At 37.6% G+C, this 19,907-nt stretch overlaps 2 protein-coding genes across 5 annotated transcripts in view; one reads left to right on the forward strand and one right to left on the reverse strand.

Moving 5' to 3' along the window:
- IGSF9B (immunoglobulin superfamily member 9B) overlaps positions 1–19,907 on the reverse strand; it is a 1,286,301-nt gene that overhangs the window by 951,308 nt on the left and 315,086 nt on the right. The gene's annotated exons all lie outside the window — the stretch shown is intronic.
- Positions 357–19,253, forward strand: LOC146856788 (uncharacterized). The gene is made up of 3 exons (XM_085646738.1): positions 357–1,156; positions 1,620–6,203; positions 19,205–19,253. Exons 2-3 carry the CDS (start codon positions 3,082–3,084, stop codon positions 19,251–19,253), a joined length of 3,171 nt encoding a protein of 1,056 aa, XP_085502864.1. The 5' UTR covers positions 357–1,156; positions 1,620–3,081.

Below are 19,907 nucleotides of genomic sequence, written 5' to 3' on the forward strand. Positions count from 1 at the left end.
CTTGCCATGTATAGTCATGCACAGTATTTACAAGCGAGTGGGGTTTTCAGGTTTCAGTCTGTAATGCAAATACATTCAGCATCACTAAGGCTGGTTGCCCTTGCTGGAGTGTAGGCAGTCACCGAGAATACACATGGTGGTGGTCTGAAAAAACAGTTTGGACATGTGCATTTAAAAAAATCAAAAAAAGTGGTTTCATAATGTGTCAGTCTGTAAAAGTGATTTTCACTTGTAAAAAGTGATTTTCACTTGCCCCGAAAAAAAAAAGAGCAGTAAGTGTGCTTTCAAATTGGCAAAGAAATTTAGTTTTGGGACTAATGTGAAAACATGACTCTGTGTGCAGAGAGGAATTATAGGCAGAGATTTAAAGCGTATTGCTCTGGTGATTTCACAGTTGCATTAGATGGAAAGGGGGAGCGAATTTTTGGGGGAAGAAGTAGAGTCTTAGCACACACCCATGTGCTTGCCATGTATAGTCATGCACAGTATTTACAAGCGAGTGGGGTTTTCAGGTTTCAGTCTGTAATGCAAATACATTCAGCATCACTAAGGCTGGTTGCCCTTGCTGGAGTGTAGGCAGTCACCGAGAATACACATGGTGGTGGTCTGAAAAAACAGTTTGGACATGTGCATTTAAATAAATCAAAAAAAGTGGTTTCATAATGTGTCAGTCTGTAAAAGTGATTTTCACTTGCGCCGAAAAAAAAAAGAGCAGTAAGTGTGCTTTCAAATTGGCAAAGAAATTTCGTTTTGGGACTAATGTGAAAACATGACTCTGTGTGGAAATAGGAATTACAGGCAGAGATTTATTGCGTATTGCTCTGGTGATTTCACAGTTACATTAGATGGAAAGGGGGAGCGAATTTTTGGGGGAAGAAGCAGAGTCTTAGCACACACCCATGTGCTTGCCATGTATAGTCATGCACAGTATTTACAAGCGAGTGGGGTTTTCAGGTTTCAGTCTGTAATGCAAATACATTCAGCATCACTAAGGCTGGTTGCCCTTGCTGGAGTGTAGGCAGTCACCGAGAATACACATGGTGGTGGTCTGAAAAAACAGTTTGGACATGTGCATTTAAATAAATCAAAAAAAGTGGTTTCATAATGTGTCAGTCTGTAAAAGTGATTTTCACTTGCGCCGAAAAAAAAAAGAGCAGTAAGTGTGCTTTCAAATTGGCAAAGAAATTTCGTTTTGGGACTAATGTGAAAACATGACTCTGTGTGGAAATAGGAATTACAGGCAGAGATTTATTGCGTATTGCTCTGGTGATTTCACAGTTACATTAGATGGAAAGGGGGAGCGAATTTTTGGGGGAAGAAGCAGAGTCTTAGCACACACCCATGTGCTTGCTATGTATAGTCATGCACAGTATTTACAAGCGAGTGGGGTTTTCAGGTTTCAGTCTGTAATGCAAATACATTCAGCATCACTAAGGCTGGTTGCCCTTGCTGGAGTGTAGGCAGTCACCGAGAATACACATGGTGGTGGTCTGAAAAAACAGTTTGGACATGTGCATTTAAATAAATCAAAAAAAGTGGTTTCATAATGTGTCAGTCTGTAAAAGTGATTTTCACTTGTAAAAAGTGATTTTCACTTGCCCCGAAAAAAAAAAGAGCAGTAAGTGTGCTTTCAAATTGGCAAAGAAATTTCGTTTTGGGACTAATGTGAAAACATGACTCTGTGTGCAGAGAGGAATTATAGGCAGAGATTTATTGCGTATTGCTCTGGTGATTTCACAGTTGCATTAGATGGAAAGGGGGAGCGAATTTTTGGGGGAAGAAGTAGAGTCTTAGCACACACCCATGTGCTTGCCATGTATAGTCATGCACAGTATTTACAAGCGAGTGGGGTTTTCAGGTTTCAGTCTGTAATGCAAATACATTCAGCATCACTAAGGCTGGTTGCCCTTGCTGGAGTGTAGGCAGTCACCGAGAATACACATGGTGGTGGTCTGAAAAAACAGTTTGGACATGTGCATTTAAATAAATCAAAAAAAGTGGTTTCATAATGTGTCAGTCTGTAAAAGTGATTTTCACTTGTAAAAAGTGAGTTTCACTTGCCCCGAAAAAAAAAAGAGCAGTAAGTGTACTTTCAAATTGGCAAAGAAATTTCGTTTTGGGACTAATGTGAAAACATGACTCTGTGTGCAGAGAGGAATTATAGGCAGAGATTTATTGCGTATTGCTCTGGTGATTTCACAGTTACATTAGATGGAAAGGGGGAGCGAATTTTTGGGGGAAGAAGCAGAGTCTTAGCACACACCCATGTGCTTGCCATGTATAGTCATGCACAGTATTTACAAGCGAGTGGGGTTTTCAGGTTTCAGTCTGTAATGCAAATACATTCAGCATCACTAAGGCTGGTTGCCCTTGCTGGAGTGTAGGCAGTCACCGAGAATACACATGGTGGTGGTCTGAAAAAACAGTTTGGACATGTGCATTTAAATAAATCAAAAAAAGTGGTTTCATAATGTGTCAGTCTGTAAAAGTGATTTTCACTTGTAAAAAGTGATTTTCACTTGCCCCGAAAAAAAAAGAGCAGTAAGTGTGCTTTCAAATTGGCAAAGAAATTTCGTTTTGGGACTAATGTGAAAACATGACTCTGTGTGCAGAGAGGAATTATAGGCAGAGATTTATTGCGTCTTGCTCTGGTGATTTCACAGTTGCATTAGATGGAAAGGGGGAGCGAATTTTTGGGGGAAGAAGCAGAGTCTTAGCACACACCCATGTGCTTGCCATGTATAGTCATGCACAGTATTTACAAGCGAGTGGGGTTTTCAGGTTTCAGTCTGTAATGCAAATACATTCAGCATCACTAAGGCTGGTTGCCCTTGCTGGAGTGTAGCACTCTGGACATGGGCTTTTTAAAAAATCTGAAAAGTGGTTTCATAATGTGACAGTTTGTAAAAGTGATTTTCACTTGCCCAAAAAAAAGAGCAGTTTGTGTGCATTCAAATTGGCAAAGAAATTTCGTTTTGTGACTATTGTGAAAAGAAATGTAGTAATATATTTAAATACAATAAAGGATTTTTTTTTTAGTTTTTTTCAGGTATTGCTGAAGAGCAGTGAACAAAATTTAAGATGCCTACAAAATCCAGAGTTCAAAAAACGCTAAAAAAAAAACTATATTTGAAGACAACTGGAGGACCAAAGTTAGTAGAAGATGCTCATGTTGGGAAAAAGAAAAAATCTTCTGGTAAGCAGAAAAAACAATTTCTTAAAAATATATTCAAAACAAAGAAAAATGTACAAAATGTCTGTACTGGAAAGAATGTTACAAAAGGAAGAGAACAGGAAAAAATTGAGAATTTAGTTAATGCAAATATACCTTCTGCAACTGAAAAGATTTACATAAACAGAAAAACAGCGTTTAAAGAGATACGTAGAAAAATGTTTCAGAGAAGAGTTATGTCCAATTTGATAAAGGATGTGAAGAAATATAAGCAAAAGGCAAAATATTACAAGAGAAAAAAAGAAATTGAAGCCATTGCAGCAAAGGCATTAGAATTAAAAAGGAAACTATTCATATTAATTTTGAATAGGATGCGTACATTAGACAAAATGGTTAATGTACTGAAATCACATAGCAAAAGGAAAAGAGTAGTGAACAGAACAAACTTTTGTAAAGTGTTTTTAGGAAAGTGGATGCATAGTTCAAGTAGTGAACCTTTTTTTAATGAAGAGAGCTATTTTCAAAGTAATAGTTTGCTGCATGCAGTTGACACCAGAGGTCGTTCATACGAAGTAACAAATGGTTGCATAATGGAGAAGGAGATAATGGTTCCAAGAGATGAGGTACAAGTGATGGCAGATGAGGCAATGGGGAGACGTCCTAAAGCCCCAGTGTACACTTGGAATTGTAGTAGTATTTGCACTGTGCGTCAGGAATCTATTGACAAATTTCGAGAGTTTCTAAGAGAATATAGTAAAAAAAGTGTAAAACAGAAGATTAAGGTGCTTCAAAGTCTGGATCCATGCAGAGTGAGAGAGAATACTGGTTTGCAGGGTCATTCTCTGGCTTGTCTATCTAGAAAAGTGTGCAATAGTGTTTTCCATCATTTTAGGATGCTGGCTGTTCATCATACTGGAATGAGAAAGTTTGTGAGACGGTTGTATTTTGCCAAAAGTCCAGCAATAAAGTTAAATGAATTGAATAGGGCTCTGTTCCGAGGAACGGTATCAGATGTAGAGAAGGTTGTTGATGAAATTCAGTTTTGTTACTTTGGTCCTGAACAAAACAGTGCAGAGAAGGACACAGTAAATGAGGAAGAAGTGGAAGAGAATGTAGAACCTTCTGTAAGTAAGACATTTAATGATCACATAACAAAATTTGCAATAGTCTCTAATGAAAGACCAAATGTTACTTGTATTTGTTGCCGCAGAACTCATTATAGAAAACAAACTAGGAATGTTGATCTCTACAGAAAGAGTGAAAATGAAGATAATTATAAGTGGAAGGATTTTGCCACATATATATTTCTAGAAAATTGTTTTGAATTGGGTGAAGATCAGCGTATTTGTAAATACTGTTACAACAAGTTAGAGGAAAATAGAATGCCGACCAGAGCTGTACATAATAATTTAGAATTGGATGCTATTCCTGCTGAACTTTCTGAATTAAATACATATGAGTCTATACTCATTCAATGTGTTCATCCGTTCCAGACCATAGTACGTATGGAGCCCAAAACTGGTAAATTACCTCCTTCAGATTTACTGAGAGGTTTAAAAGGTAGAGTGGTGTATTTGCCCTTGGATTTGAAAAAAAATATGGAAACTATTGATGCGGATACTTTGGAAACTGAACCATTAATTATTCTGGTTAATGGTGTACCTACAAAGAATAAGAAGATTTGGCAGGAGCTGGTAGATGTGCGGAAAGTACAAAGAGCAAATTTGTATTTGAAAAAAAATAACAAATGGTATGAATCAATTTATATAGAAGAAGAAGAAGAAGAAGAAGATTTTCAAGAAGACACAGAAACACCAACTGGACAAATTGAAAAAGTGGACAAGTCAAAGGAAGAAGAAATTTATGAACATTTTAGCATACATCCTCTTCATTCGAAAGAAGTTATGGGAGACAATATTGATCTCTTTCAGATGAAGAAAGCAAAAGGAACTCCTGTGAGTGTATGGGAGGAGAGCTTGGAAGCTCGATGTTTTCCTCAGCTGTTTCCTAAAGGAAAAGGAGGACGATACGATGAACGTCCAGAACAGATTCCAGCTTCAGAGTATCGGACTACAAGACTATATGCTGAAGATCCCAGATTTCGACAAAGTATTCCTTATTTGTTCCATCTTTTATTTGAAAGCGACTTGTCTGCACTGTCTTATGCAGTAAATCACATTTTAAAAAGTGGAGTACATTTACAAAATGTGTCTGCTAAGGATTTTATGGAGAAAGTGCAGCACCGAGATGATCATTTGGAAACACAACTGATCAATCTGATGGCTTGTCAGCGTGGGACAAATGAATATTGGTACCGACGCCATGGTGAACTAAAATGCATGTTACGGAATTTAGGAACACCAACATGGTTCCTTACCCTAAGCTGTGCCGAGTACGCTTGGGATGATTTACTGGATTTTCTACGAGAGGCCAATTCAAACATTAAAAACATCGAATACAAGACAGCAGGAGAACTGTGCTCATTGGATCCGGTTAATGTTTGCAGATATTTCAATCATAGATTTGAGGCTATGATGTCCTTCATCTGCAATAAAAAAAATCCACCCCTTGGAGAAGTAGTGGATTTCTTTTGGAGAAAAGAGTACCAGGCAAGAGGTGCTCCTCATATTCATATGCTGTTGTGGATCAAGGATGCCCCAAAGTTTGGAACAGATGCTGATGAAGCAGTGTTATCTTACATTCAAGAATATGCAACATGTGCTATACCAAAAAGCACAGAAGAGAACAAGTTAAAGGAGCAAGTTTTACGTTTCCAAAGTCATCGGTGTGGAAAATACTGTCGACGGAAATACAAGAGCAAAGAAAAATACTACACTAAATGTCGATTTGGATTTCCTAGACCTGTTCTTTCAAATGGAAGAGTAAACAGTTTTATGTCAGCTGTGAGACATACTATCACAAGAAAATCACCTAAGAATACCTACAACCTTAAAAGAAAAGAAGAATCAAAAAATATAAATGACTACAACCCAGTCATTTTATCCATGTGGAACGCTAACATGGATATACAGTATGTAGCTGACAATTCCATTGCTGTTGCACGATATGTAACGTCTTACATTACGAAATCAGAAAAAACAGAATTGAAGGAAATGTGGGAAGAGATTTCTCACGAAAAGACTGTCAGTAAGAAGCTGTACAGTTTCAGTTTGAAGATGTTATCGCATCGAGAAATTGGATCCTACGAATGTTCAGATAGGTTATCTTCTGCAAGTCTCTACTCGAAGTCAAGAAGAATAATTTGGGCAAGTTTAGGCCTTGCAGCAATGAGAAATCGGGTACTGAAATCTGTAGGAGAAATTGAATATTTGGTCGAGAATGACCCAGAAAGTACAGATATATTGAAAACAAACATGTTGGACACATATTATCCCAAGAGAAGTCAACATCTGGAGAACATGTGTCTCTATGAAGTGCTGCAGAACTACATTTATTCAAGGAAAGCCACAGAAGACATCAATAATGGAAAATATAAAGTCGTTGGTGAAGAAGGATGTTTGGTGAAGCAAACAAAAGGAAGTTTGATAAATCACCGGAAGCTGAGTTGCGACACTACTGACAAGAAAGAATTTTACTACTTGGCTCTTTTACAGTTGTTTAAACCATGGCGTACAGAGGATGAACTACTGGGAGAATTTCAAAGCTATGAAGATTCATTTAATGCTTGCAAAGACAGCATACAATGCAATACATTCACAACTTATCTGCAAATGTTAAATGAAGAAATTGAACAGGAAACTACAATTGCAGCAGAAATAGCTAGAGACAGTTCTCAGGACAGCCAAAGTTCAGGAACACACAGTCAAGATCCCCTAGGACAACCAATCATTGAAAATGAAGCATCAATAGCCATGAATGAAGTGGAAACGGCTATGAATCAAGCTCAAGAAGAATTTATAGACTTAGAAAATTTGGAAAGACAACTGAATCAAGAGCAGCAACAAATTTATGAAGAGATCAAAAACAAAATTGATCACGGATTTCTACATGTAAAAAAAGAGTGCTCATGCACATCATTTCATCCAATCAGGATGTATGTAAGCGGACAAGCTGGAACTGGAAAAAGTTTCCTAATAAAAGTCATCAGAAGCTACCTACAGCAAAAAACGGATTCTACTTTGTCTTGTGTGGTTACTGCTCCAACTGGGTTAGCAGCATATAACATAAAAGGAATCACCTTACATCGTTTGCTAATGTTACCAGTGGAGCATGAGAACAAAATACAATTCAACAAGCTAACTGGAGAAGCATCCTTGGAAGTTTCAAGAGTATTGAAGAAGATGCAAGTTCTCATTATTGATGAGGTGAGCATGGTATCAAACCTAATGCTTGCCTTTGTGCATTTAAGAATGCAGCAAATTTTGAAGACAGACTATGACATGTTATTTGGTGGAAAACACGTCATAGTTTTTGGAGATCTTTTGCAACTTACTCCAGTTAAAGGACAACCAGTGTTTAATACTGTGACACATGAAGACACGAAGAAGTCATTGGGAAGCATCGGAAATACAAATATTTGGTCCTTCTTTGAGTACAAGGAACTTACTACTAATATGAGGCAAGCAAACGATGAAGAATATGGAAGTATTCTGAAAGATATCAGGATTGGACTACTGACAGAAGTTGGCAAAAAAGCATTACAGAGTCGGCTGCTACATAATTTATTTCCAAAGGAAGAAATAGTTGCAGAGAAGATATACAAGAACATTGCAGAAAACAAAAGTGTCATCTGCTTAATGCCAACTCTACGTGAATGCTCAATATTCAATGAGGAGCTTTTGAAATTGGAAAAGGAAGAGATCAGGAAATTGGAAGCAGTGGACAAAATTGAGGATGGAAGAATTACTGTCACAGTAACAGGCAAACTGAAAAATAAATTGGACTCACTAGAGAAGAACATCTCCAAAACAGCTGGATTAGAAAAAAATCTATATGTTTGCATGAACTGTAGAGTGTTTTTAAGGAGAAATTTGGATGTTGAGAAAGGTTTAGTTAATGGAGCGATGGGAAGAGTTGTGGGTTTTATTAATTACCAGAAAAAAGAAGGAGTTGAATGTTTAAAAATAAAATTTGATCAGATAGATGAAGTTAAAGATATTTGTCGTTGTACAGTTCGTTTTATGCTTGTGAAAGACTTATATGTACGTAGGAAGCAGTTTCCGTTTTCTCTAGCATATGCTGTAACTATTCACAAGTCTCAAGGATTGACTGTAGATTGTGCATTTGTGAACATTGGTTCAACTGTGTTCAAAGAAGGTATGGCATATGTTGCTTTGTCACGAGTCAAAACATTATCAGGTTTATTCATGATAGACTTTGATGAGTCAAAAGTTAGTGCTGATACAAACTGTGTAAAAGAGTATAATAGATTAAGAAGAAGCTATGCTCCTCATTTAGGTCAGTATCCTGTGTTGGAGAAACGTGTAGTTTCTCGTAAAAGAAAAAATGAGAATATCTGTAGTGAAGATGTAGAGAAGAGGAAAAAAAAGAGGAGTGATGTAATTGCAAGCAAAAAGAAAAAGGAAAATGAAGAACAGGTTGTAGGATGTCATTTTGAAAATAGCTCTGGTGTCAACTGCTACGCAAATGTAGTGCTGAATGTTGCATTTTATCTGGAAAGTTTGCAAGAGCAGATAATAGTAAATCAGGGAAAAAGATTCTGTTCAGAGCTGAGTCTCCTTTTTCAAAAGCTGAGTAAAGATAAAACTCAAATAGAAAGTGCTACTGACATTAGAAAACTTTTAGATGTATGTTCAGGACGAACACAGTTTTCTCAAAATGAACAGCAAGATGCACATGAATTTTTGATGTATTTTCTTCAGGTAGTGGAAGAAGAAGGAGTTCCCATTGACATTTTTTTTGGTCTCTCTTATAAATGGGAACATAGTTGTGATAATTGTTATAATATATGTGGCTCTATTGTTGATAATGAAAGGTTTATTTATTTGACATTGCCAGAGAGTAAAACAGTCCCTTTTGCAAAATTAGTTAAAGATGCTAATCATAGCATGAAATGTGGTGAGTGTAATTCTGACATGTTTTCAACATTAATTTTAAAGGAATACGGACAGTATGTAATTTTAATGATGCAACGATGTAGAGCTGATGGTTCAAAATTGGATACTTTAATAAAGAAGTTTACAGGACAGCAATTATCAATTTCAGGAAAAACTTTTTTAACTGTTGCAATAATTTTCCATGATGGACCTACTGTTACTTCTGGACATTACACAGTTTATCTTAAATGTGAAAAAGGCTGGACACTGTGTAATGATTCCCAATTGATTTTCAAACAACGTTTGCCTTTTGATTTAGCAAATTCCTATCTAATCTTCCTGAAACCTAAATTTTAGAGAGACTTGGCAAGATCTGGACAAAACAATTTTACCATTTTACTGGATTACCATTGCAATTTTGTAAAAAAAAGATTTTTTAAATTATCATTTGGCCTAATGGAAAGATAACCAATTGTAATGTGGACTTTTTTAATTTTTAATGAAACTTTGAAAAACCAATAATTTAGAGATTATCGGTAACTTCTGCACATTTTAAATTTTGGAATGTTATTGGACTGCCATTGGAAATTTTTTCAAAAATGTTTTAAAAAATTACTATTTGGCCATGTGGAAAAGTAACCAATTCTATTGTGGACTTAATAAATTATTCAAAAAATTTTCGTGAACCAAAATGTTACAGAGAATCGGTGAGATCTGGACAAATTAAACTTTAGAATTTTATTGGATTACCGTTGGAAATTTATTCCAAAAAAAAATTTAAAATTACTATTTGGTCTAAAGGAAATGAAATCAGATGTATTTTGGAGTTATTTGAGATATAATATTGTGATTATACTTCTGAAACAAACATATCAGACGGTATTTTAAAGAAATAACTATTGGTATTAGATGATATTTTTTTACAATATTATGCATTTCTATAATGTTAAGTTTAAGTAAAAAAAGAATCAGGGCATTTTTAATACAATCTTTGTGATTGGTATTTTTTTTTGCCCGCTGTAAAATGATGAATGCAATTGCTTTCACAATTTATAGTGAAATGCAATATATTCTGAAAACAGCAAAAATAAGGCAAAAATATTTTTTGGAAAAAAATGTAAATATGTGTACTGTATTATAAAATGTTTTAAAAATATTAATACTTTTTTCTTTTTTTCCAGATAGATATAGAAAATTTTCGAAAACTACAAACATTTTTAAAACTATTTTTAAAAAAAACAAATGAATAAATATTTTTTCAGTGAGTATGGTAAGTCAATAATAATAATTGTAGTCTCTCAAGGACAATGTAATGTGATAAATGATTTTTAGTGTTTTTAAAAAAAAAAAAAAAAAAAGTACGCGCACCGTATGCGTACGGTAAAAAAAAAATAAAAAAAAGTTTTTAAAAACATATGTAAAAAAAAGATGAAAGATAAGGTTGGCTCTTAAAAGAACCGTTGTGTTCATGCAGGGACAGAGGAAAGGAAGCATGGGAAAATTATTCAAAGCGACAAATGTGCTGATCTATTTTGTTGTTCACTAGGGAAACACTGGTCTCCCTATGGCAAATTAGATCTTTACAAAATGTGCAATGAATATCAACCTTCCGAAATCGAGGGTTCATTTCCAGAGGGCCAGCAAAAGGAGATTCTCCCCCCACAGATGAAGGGCTCACCTGACCTGCAGAAGAAGGAGTCAGCCCTGCAGATGATGGTCCAGGCTGAGCTACTGTGGATGTACTGGCTCGTCTTTCTGAAGAGTTACCTCCAAAAAGATGACCATGTGTCCTTCTGTGTACATCCTGGAGGTGTCTCTTCATGGTGTGATTCCCAAAGGAATACTTCCTGTTAGGATTACCTCTAGAAAGTACACGCTTACACAGCTTACAAGTCACTAAGGGTGCATTTACCTTTTGCTGGCCTTCAGGAAAAGTAAAATAATCCCATACATAAGAGGGCTTTTGTTTCCTCGATCTCTGCCTCAAGACAGTGCTGCTAGTGCTAGCCTCACTCTCAGAAGAGCTCTGCTGTTCTGCCATCGTATCCCAAAGACAAACCAGCTCCTTCTCCCAAGGGATCACAAGCAGAAATGAGGGGAATGGGTGTGGTGTAGGAGAGTTCTAGAACTGAAAGTAGTTTCAACCAATCAAAAGTTGTGTTTCATGATCACATGACCTACCGTACGCTTACGGTACGCTTACGGTACGCTTACGGCAAAAAGTACGCATGCGCATAAAAAAGACACGCGCTTGCGCGCATGCGCATAACAGTCACTACCCGACACTTCCGCGTAACGTGCGCGTGTGGCGTAAGCGCGCACGCGTCCCACGCGCAGTACGCGCGGCTACGCAAAGTGCGTAACTATACGCAAGCAGCGTAGATAGATTACGGACGTTGCGTAAACCATACGCTTACCGTGAGCTTACGGTACGCGTACTAAAAAAATTCTTTTTTTTAAAAAAAAAGTACTGCAAATAAATTTTACATGTTTATTTTAAAAAATATATTTAAAAAAACATATTAAAGAATTTTAAAAATTTAATCATAGTCTTTATAAAAGGTAAGATAATTAAATTAAAAATATGTTAGAAAAAAAAAAAAAAAAAATTAGCATTTAAAAAACCTTGCAAATTCACTGAAAAAACCATGGGTTTCACACACGTTATAGTTAGGAATTAGCATTTAAAAAACCTTAGAAATTCAGTGAAAAAACCATAGGTTTCACACACGTTATAGTTAGGAATTAGCATTTAAAAAACCTTAGAAATTCAGTGAAAAAACCATAGGTTTCACACATGTTATAGTTAGCTGGACATTTTACTCGTAAAAAACCAATGAAATTGCCCCGTTATAGTTAGTTCAGCTAACTATAACTCGCGCGCCCGCAATGCACTGCTGATGACGTCACATATTACATCACTCATGACATGGTCAGTGACATCACTCATGACATCACTGATGACATCTCAAATGACATCACTGATGACATCACTGATGACATCATCCTTGTGATAGAGTGGTAGACCTCCTCTCACCCTAATATAACCTTTGACACACACATTCAAAAATAGAGACTAAAATTTTCAAAACAATGGACATACCAATACCAGTTACAACAACCTCTTCAGTAATTCTAAGATCCACATACACATCCACTCATTCACCAACAGTCCAATACAGTCACTCATACATGTACTCACTCATCATATGTACTCATACACCTATACATCCTGTTACACAATGCCACTCATCCATAGAGTTACTCACACACATAGTCACTCGTGCTAATAAAGAATCAAACATACATTTACTTGCATATACAGTTATACACACACCACCATACTTACTTCTACGGAAACTTACACATACTTAGTCTTTTAAACAATCACTTATAGAAACACATACTTATTCATACAGGAACTCTTCCAATCTCTCACCCTTGCATATACTCACATATATACACCAATAGTCACATATACTAGTTTTAAACATATGTAGTTACTCATAAAGACACTATTGAGACAGTCATTCACTCACTAACACACCCATACACACACTCATCCACCCATGCAGTCCTGCACACATGGTCTGTTCAACACATACAAACAGTGAGTCACTCATTCATGCACCTATGCACTACGTAATACCCCCCACCGAACCATGCAGACACTCAGACTGATACTCAAAAAACCAACTAATAACCTATATAGACACCCATGTAGCTACTCACCAACCCATGCAGCCACTTATACACAAAGTGAGAGACTGATACAGATATATACATATTTAAACATTACTCACTAAAACATGTATTCACTATGATACACTTAATCAGTCAGTTACACAATCAATTTTTCAAAAACAAATCATCCATTTAGACACTTATATACCCATTTATTCTTCCATTGACCTTGAGATATACATATATAAAACATATTTAATTTTCTGAAAAATACACATTCACTGGATGATGTCATCAGTGATGTCATCAGTGATGTCATTTGAGATGTCATCAGTGATGTCATGAGTGATGTCACTGACCATGTCATGAGTGATGTAATATGTGACGTCATCAGCAGTGCATTGCGGGCGCGCGAGTTATAGTTAGCTGAACTAACTATAACGGGGCAATTTCATTGGTTTTTTACGAGTAAAATGTCCAGCTAACTATAACATGTGTGAAACCTATGGTTTTTTCACTGAATATATATATATATATATATATCTTATCTACTGGCGGTCGCCAGTAGATAGTTATAGTTAGGACCGTGTTTCCATAGGAAATCTGAAAATTCTATTTTGAATAACTTTGGCGCCGGTTGAGGAATCCTCGCGAAATTTTCAAAACTAATGGGGCGCTCCGCTCAGCTCCTACCCTGAAAGTCTTGGGGTGATTCGTCAAGCGGGGGCCGAGAAAAAAGGGGGGTCCCAAAACGCGTTTTCCCCATGCATTTTCCCATCGGACCTTTAGTCGAAGTTACAGCCCAAACGGCTGAACAGAATTACTTGAAATTTGGCAGAGAGGTAGTGCTCAGGTCAGGCATGTGCCTTTTTACATGTATGGAGTCAATCTGTTCAGTATTTCCTGAGAAAATTGCAGTTAAAAGCACATAAATATCTATAGCCGCGCACCGTGCGCTCACCGTGCGCTCACCGTGCGCGCACCGTGCGCGCACGGTGCGCACACCCTAACGTGCGTGAGCATAATTCTGATTGGTGGTTACATGTCAGTCAACGTTCGAATCGGTCGAAATCAGGAAGTGTCGGCCGCCATTTTGTTTTTTTTCGGTGCGACAGTGAAAAAGAGAGGTGGCGAACCGGAAAAGGGGGCAGGGTAGAGAGTTCCTGACCCCCTAGCCTTTGTCAGGGGGTCCCTGAAGGACCCCGAAGGGTGAAAAAAACATTTTATTTTTTTTCAAAAAATCGCGGGGTGCGCGCACGGTGCGCGCACGGTGAAAAACCTTAAAAAAATATATATAATAATACATACATAACTTAGCATTTAAAAAACCGTACAAATTCACTTAAAAAACCATAGGTTTCATACACGTTATAGTTCGGAATTAGCATTTAAAAAACCTTGCAAATTCACTTAAAAAACCATAGGTTTCACACATGTTATAGTTAGGTGGACATTTCACTCGTAAAAAACCAATGAAATTCCCCCGTTATAGTTAGTTCAGATAACTATAACTCGCGCGACCGCCACTCTTTCACAAGGATGATGTCATGAGTGATGCCACTGACCATGTCATGAGTGATGTAATATGTGACGTCATGAGCAATGGATTGCGGGCGCCCGAGTTATAGTTATCTGAACTAACTATAACGGGGGAATTTCATTGGTTTTTTACGGGGGAAATGTCCACCTAACTATAACATGTGTGAAACCTATGGTTTTTTAAGTGAATTATATATATATATATATATATATATATATATATATATATATATATATATATATATATTCACTGAAAAAACCATAGGTTTCACACATGTTATAGTTAGCGGAAATTTTACTGATAAAAAACCAATGAAATTCCCCCGTTATAGTTAGTGCAGGCAACTATAACTCACGCGACCGCAATCCTCTGCTGATGCTAATACTGTATTTAGACACTTATTTGCCCATGTCTTCTTCCATACATTTTTAGCTATACATATATTACAAATATTTTTTTTTCATAAAGACACATATGTCATCAGCAGAAGATTGCGGTCGCGTGAGTTATAGTTGCCTGCACTAACTATAACGGGGGAATTTCATTGGTTTTTTATCAGTAAAATTTCCGCTAACTATAACATGTGTGAAACCTATGGTTTTTTCAGTGAATTTGCAAGGTTTTTTAAATGCTAATTCCTAACTATAACGTGTGTGAAACCTATGGTTTTTTCAGTGAATTTGTACGGTTTTTTAAATGCTAAGTTACTTTACGCCATTCGTGGCGTGCGCGCCCACTTAACGCAGTTCGTTCCGTGCGCGCGCGGTGCGCTTCGCGCACCGTGCGCGCACAGTAAGCACGCGGTGCGCTTCGCGCACCGCGCGCCCACTTTACGCAGTTAGTGCCGTGGGCGTAGCGCACCGCATGCCCACGTTACGCTAGATGGGCCATGTACGCACGATGCGCTTCGCGCACCGTGCGCACATGGAGGACATATGATGCACTTCGTTTTGAAAGGTAATATTTTAATTTTTCGTAATTTTTATAAGCCATGCACAAATGGTGCCCTTCGGGCACCATTTGCACACGGGGTGGGGAGAGTGTGGATAATTTTTTTTTTTATATAATATAATACGGTAAGCGTAATCGGCGAAATTAGCGAAAAAAAAAAAATTCCGTTTTTGGCCTTGGGGGATCTTTGGGGACTCCCTCAACATGGCTATGTGTGTGGGAGCTGTCTAAACAGCCCCTTTACATGTTTTTGTGCATTGTATATTCATCATCACTCTCAGTGCGAGAGAGAAAATGGCGGCCGCCGCTTCCTGGTTTCGGCCGATTCGAATGTTTACTAAGATCTAAGAGCCAATCAGAATCGCGCTCGCGCACGCCACCGTACGCGTATGGTAAGCGTACCGTAAGCGCACCGTAAGCTGGCTCGGATATATATATTGATTTAAAGGCTATTTTCTCAGAATCTACTGAACAGATTTACACCAAACCTACAAAAGGCACTTCCTTGACCTGAGGACTACCTCTCTGCCAAATTTCAAGTAATTCTGTTCAGCCGTTCGGGCTGTAGCCCTGTCTAAAGGTCCTATGGAAAAATGCATGGGAAAAACGCGTTTTGGGACCCCCCTTTTATCTCAGCCCCCGCTTGACGAATCCCCCTGAGACTTTCAGGGTAGGAGCGGAGCGTAGCGCCCCACCTATTTTGAAAAATTCGCGAGGATTCGTCGACCGGCGCCAAAGTTATTCAAAATAGAATGTTGCGGATTTCCTATGGAAACGTGGTCCTAACTATAACTACCTACTGGCGACCGCCAGTAGGTAATATATATATATATATATATATACATATATATATATATTGATAAAGCCTAATGTGCAGGCGAAACGCGTCTCTCTTTTCAATGCGGGGTCGAGGGAGACCTCAATTATAATAAATGAGCCGTATCCCTACTTACCTGAGTACGTGCCTCTTCTTCGTTGAAGTTGGATTGTATTTAATATATATATATATATATATATATATATATATATATATATAACAAGATTCGTCTCCAACTTCCACGTCTCCTCGGAAAGACGAACACAGACCCAAAATCAGTGCAGAAGTTTTTATTTCATATCACCCAGCACTGCCGCCATTACGCGTTTCGGCCTGCAAAGAGGCCTTGATCACATGACATGCGAGGACGACATTCACAGTTTTAAAGTGCTAGTGTATAGTCACGTGGTACACAGTGATTGAGTCATCATAGACATAGAAACAATGAAAGAAACGGTAATGAATCGCTATTCACTTGTGACATAATGCCAAACTTTTAGACCAAGCATTGAATCAAATCAAGTATTATTAGTCATCATAATAATTGGTGACGTGAAATACTCATAATGGCTTTGTGTATAGATATGGGGGGTGAATAAAATTCACCTACGTTGAGAATGACCATAGTTCAATTTACACATATCACATATACAATACATATAAATAAATAAATAAATATCAATAAATACAAGTATAAATACGCATATTTACACATCTAATCATTTAAATAAGTACATAAATATATATATAAATAACATAGTAACTTGTGCAATCCTATTTATATAAAAAAAATAAGATAAAAGAATAAAACCCCAATGGGTAGATTCTAAAACATTAGTCATCTCTGTTTATACTTTGGTTAAAATCCAGGTATAATAGTCGTTCAATAATATACACAAGTCCTTCACAAAATTTTCACGAATGATATAAAGTGCTAGTGCTTTGGCCTAAACAGGTGTAAACATAGTTGAATCAAACTGTTTCAATAAAACTAAACTAAAGTGCCTATGTTGCATAAAAGAGTGCTACCCAGTGTCAAAAATGTACGTAAAACTAAATATGTTGCTGTGATTGTTAAAAGAAAGGAGGAAGAGATTTTTGTTAAAAGATATGCTAAATGCAATATCTCATTTGTCATTTTGTCATAGGACATTTATAGCAGGCTTAGTTACAGTAACATTTCCATGATAATAGTATCATAGACACGTGTATAAATCCTCATTAGCATTCAACCCGTTAGGTGACTTGGTATCTAATTCTAGAATGAATCGGGTTTCAAGTTTACGTAGTAGTGCTTCACGGTTGCCTCCTCGTCTGAGTGGCAATACATGGTCTATTGCGAAATACTTCAAAAGTTCAATGTTATTGTTGTGGCATTCTTTGAAGTGTCTTGCAACTGGATAAGTGGGGTCACTGTTGGTGATAGCTCTAATGTGCTGGAGTATCCTCTTGTGGACCTGCAACTTGGTACTACCAACATATTGCAGGCCACAAGGACACCCCAGCACATAGACAGCGAACTCTGTTTTGCATGTTAAGAATTTACTTATCCTTCTTTCTTCCATGTGAAAAGGGGATTTGTATGTGGTTGTGCTGACACCGTGTTTGCACGCTTTGCAATTTGTACAGCGAAAGAATCCCTTTCTAGAATTGAGCCAATTTCTGTTAGAGATAATTTCAGGGCTACTTTTAACCAAGTCTCTTGACATAGAACGGGCTTTTCTGAAGGTGATGTTAGGAGTAGGTGCTGTCTGTTTCCCTATCACTGGGTCATTACAAATGAGATTCCAATTTTTGCGGATTATCTTACGGATGGTACAGTGTTGTCTATTGTAAGTCAATATCAGCCTAGTTGGTTCTGTAGATACATTGTCGATAGGAATGGGGGTAGTTTGTTTGTTTTTCAAGGCGTCAGTTCTAGACATAAGGTTGGCTCTCCTGATGGCCTGATCAATTACCTTTGCACAGTAGCCCCTGGCTAGGAATCTCTGTCTGCTTTCTTGCTGCGCCTTGAGACATTCCTCATGCTTGCTACAAATTCGTCTGATGCGCAGCATTTCCCCATAGGGAATGCTGCGTATCAGGTGACCCGGGTGGTGGCTGGAGGCGTGGAGTACAGAGTTGCCTGCTGTGGGTTTTCTATACAGTCTGGTTTGGATCTGATTTTCCCAAATATATATCTCCACATCTAGAAAAGTGATAGTTTCCTTACTGATATTGACTGTGAAATTAAGATTTAAAGAATTGACATTTATCTGATCTGTAAAGTTCCTGGCCTGTATTTCAGAGCCCCTCCAAATTATGAATAAATCATCGATAAATCGATACCAACAGACTACATGCGTGTTCAATAGTTCAGAGTATGCTGCTCTGAGGACTTGCTCCTCCCACAGTCCCATGTGTAAACAGGCGTAACTGGGAGAGAAGCAAGCCCCCATTGCAACACCCCTGACCTGTTGGTATACCTGATTTTGGAACATAAAGAAATTGTTGTTCAGGCAGGTATCAATCATGGTTACCAGCATTTTGTTATGTTCACTCATGTGAATTGATTTTGTGCCAAGGAAATGTTCAACTGCCCTGGTACCATCATGATGGTGAATGCTGGTATATAGACTCGTGACGTCCAGTGTCATCAATAGGTAGTCTGGATTCCACATAATATCTTTAATCTTCTGCAGGAAATCGCTGGTGTCACGGATATATGATGGCAACTGCTTTACATGATCTTGTAGAAAGTAGTCTACATATCTGGATGTGTTCTCAGTGATGCTGTTCCTCGCAGATATTATGGGTCTGCCTGGTGGTTTTTCAAAGTTCTTATGTATCTTGGGGATGAAGTATATGGCCGGTATGGCAGGATGGTCATTTTTAAGGAATTTAAGTTCATCCACACTTATTAGACCCGCACTTCTCCAGGCTGTCAATTTTAAATAAAAGTTGCACCACATCTGTTTCACCTTGCCAACCTCACTTCTCTTATAGCAATTGTGATCATTTAACTGGTTCATTGCCTCTTCCAGATATAGTTCTCTTGACCATAATACGATGTTTCCCCCTTTGTCTGCCTGACGCACTATGATGTTGCCATTGGATTGGAGCCTCTTAATAAGTTGAAAGTAACATTGATTTTGGTGCGTGTATTTTCGTTTCGAGTAACCAATAGATCTGTAAAGTTTTTTAAGTTCAATTGTGATTAACTCTGAAAAAATATCAATGTTGTCATGAAGCATCATGGGGGTGAATGTGGATTTGGCCTTGAAGTTGGTACTCGTCGACATATTCAATGTAATGCCACTTTGAATGCTGTCACTATTGCCTACTTCGGCCAGGTCGTAGAGATTTTGTAATGTTTCCAGGTCTTTTGCACTCAAATCTGATGTTATTTGTGTTGTCGGAGTGAGTTGTTTGTCTCTTTGATATTTGTTAAGAGCAAAGTATTTTTGCAGCTTCATTTTCCTGGTAAACTTATATATATCAACCCGTGTTTGAGTGTAGTTAAAGTCACTTGCCGCACAAAAAGTTAAACCCAGTGATAAAGTATCAATTTCTGTTTTGCTTAGTGGTGTTGTTGTGAGGTTGATAACTGTTTGAGGGTTGCTCTTTGTTTTATTTATTTGCGGTTCCATCTCTTGTTTTGCCTGAATGCCACTTTCTTGTTGCTGTTTTGCTTTACGTTTGTTGCTTCTGACTCGGCGCTCCCGCCGTTTCGCATTTGCCCGTTTT

Source organism: Triturus cristatus, chromosome 3_2 (assembly GCF_964204655.1).
Source record: "Triturus cristatus chromosome 3_2, aTriCri1.1, whole genome shotgun sequence".
NCBI classification, from domain to species: Eukaryota; Metazoa; Chordata; class Amphibia; order Caudata; family Salamandridae; genus Triturus; species Triturus cristatus.

What these genes read in the sequence shown, in the direction of transcription:
- LOC146856788 (XM_085646738.1), top strand. Translation starts at nt 3,082, where the DNA reads ATGCCTACAAAATCCAGAGTTCAAAAAACGCTAAAAAAAAAACTATAT. An exon ending in AACGCTAACATGGATATACA is followed by an intron (nt 6,204 to 19,204) that starts GTATGTAGCTGA and finishes TGCCTCTTCCAG; the next exon opens with ATATAGTTCTCTTGACCATA.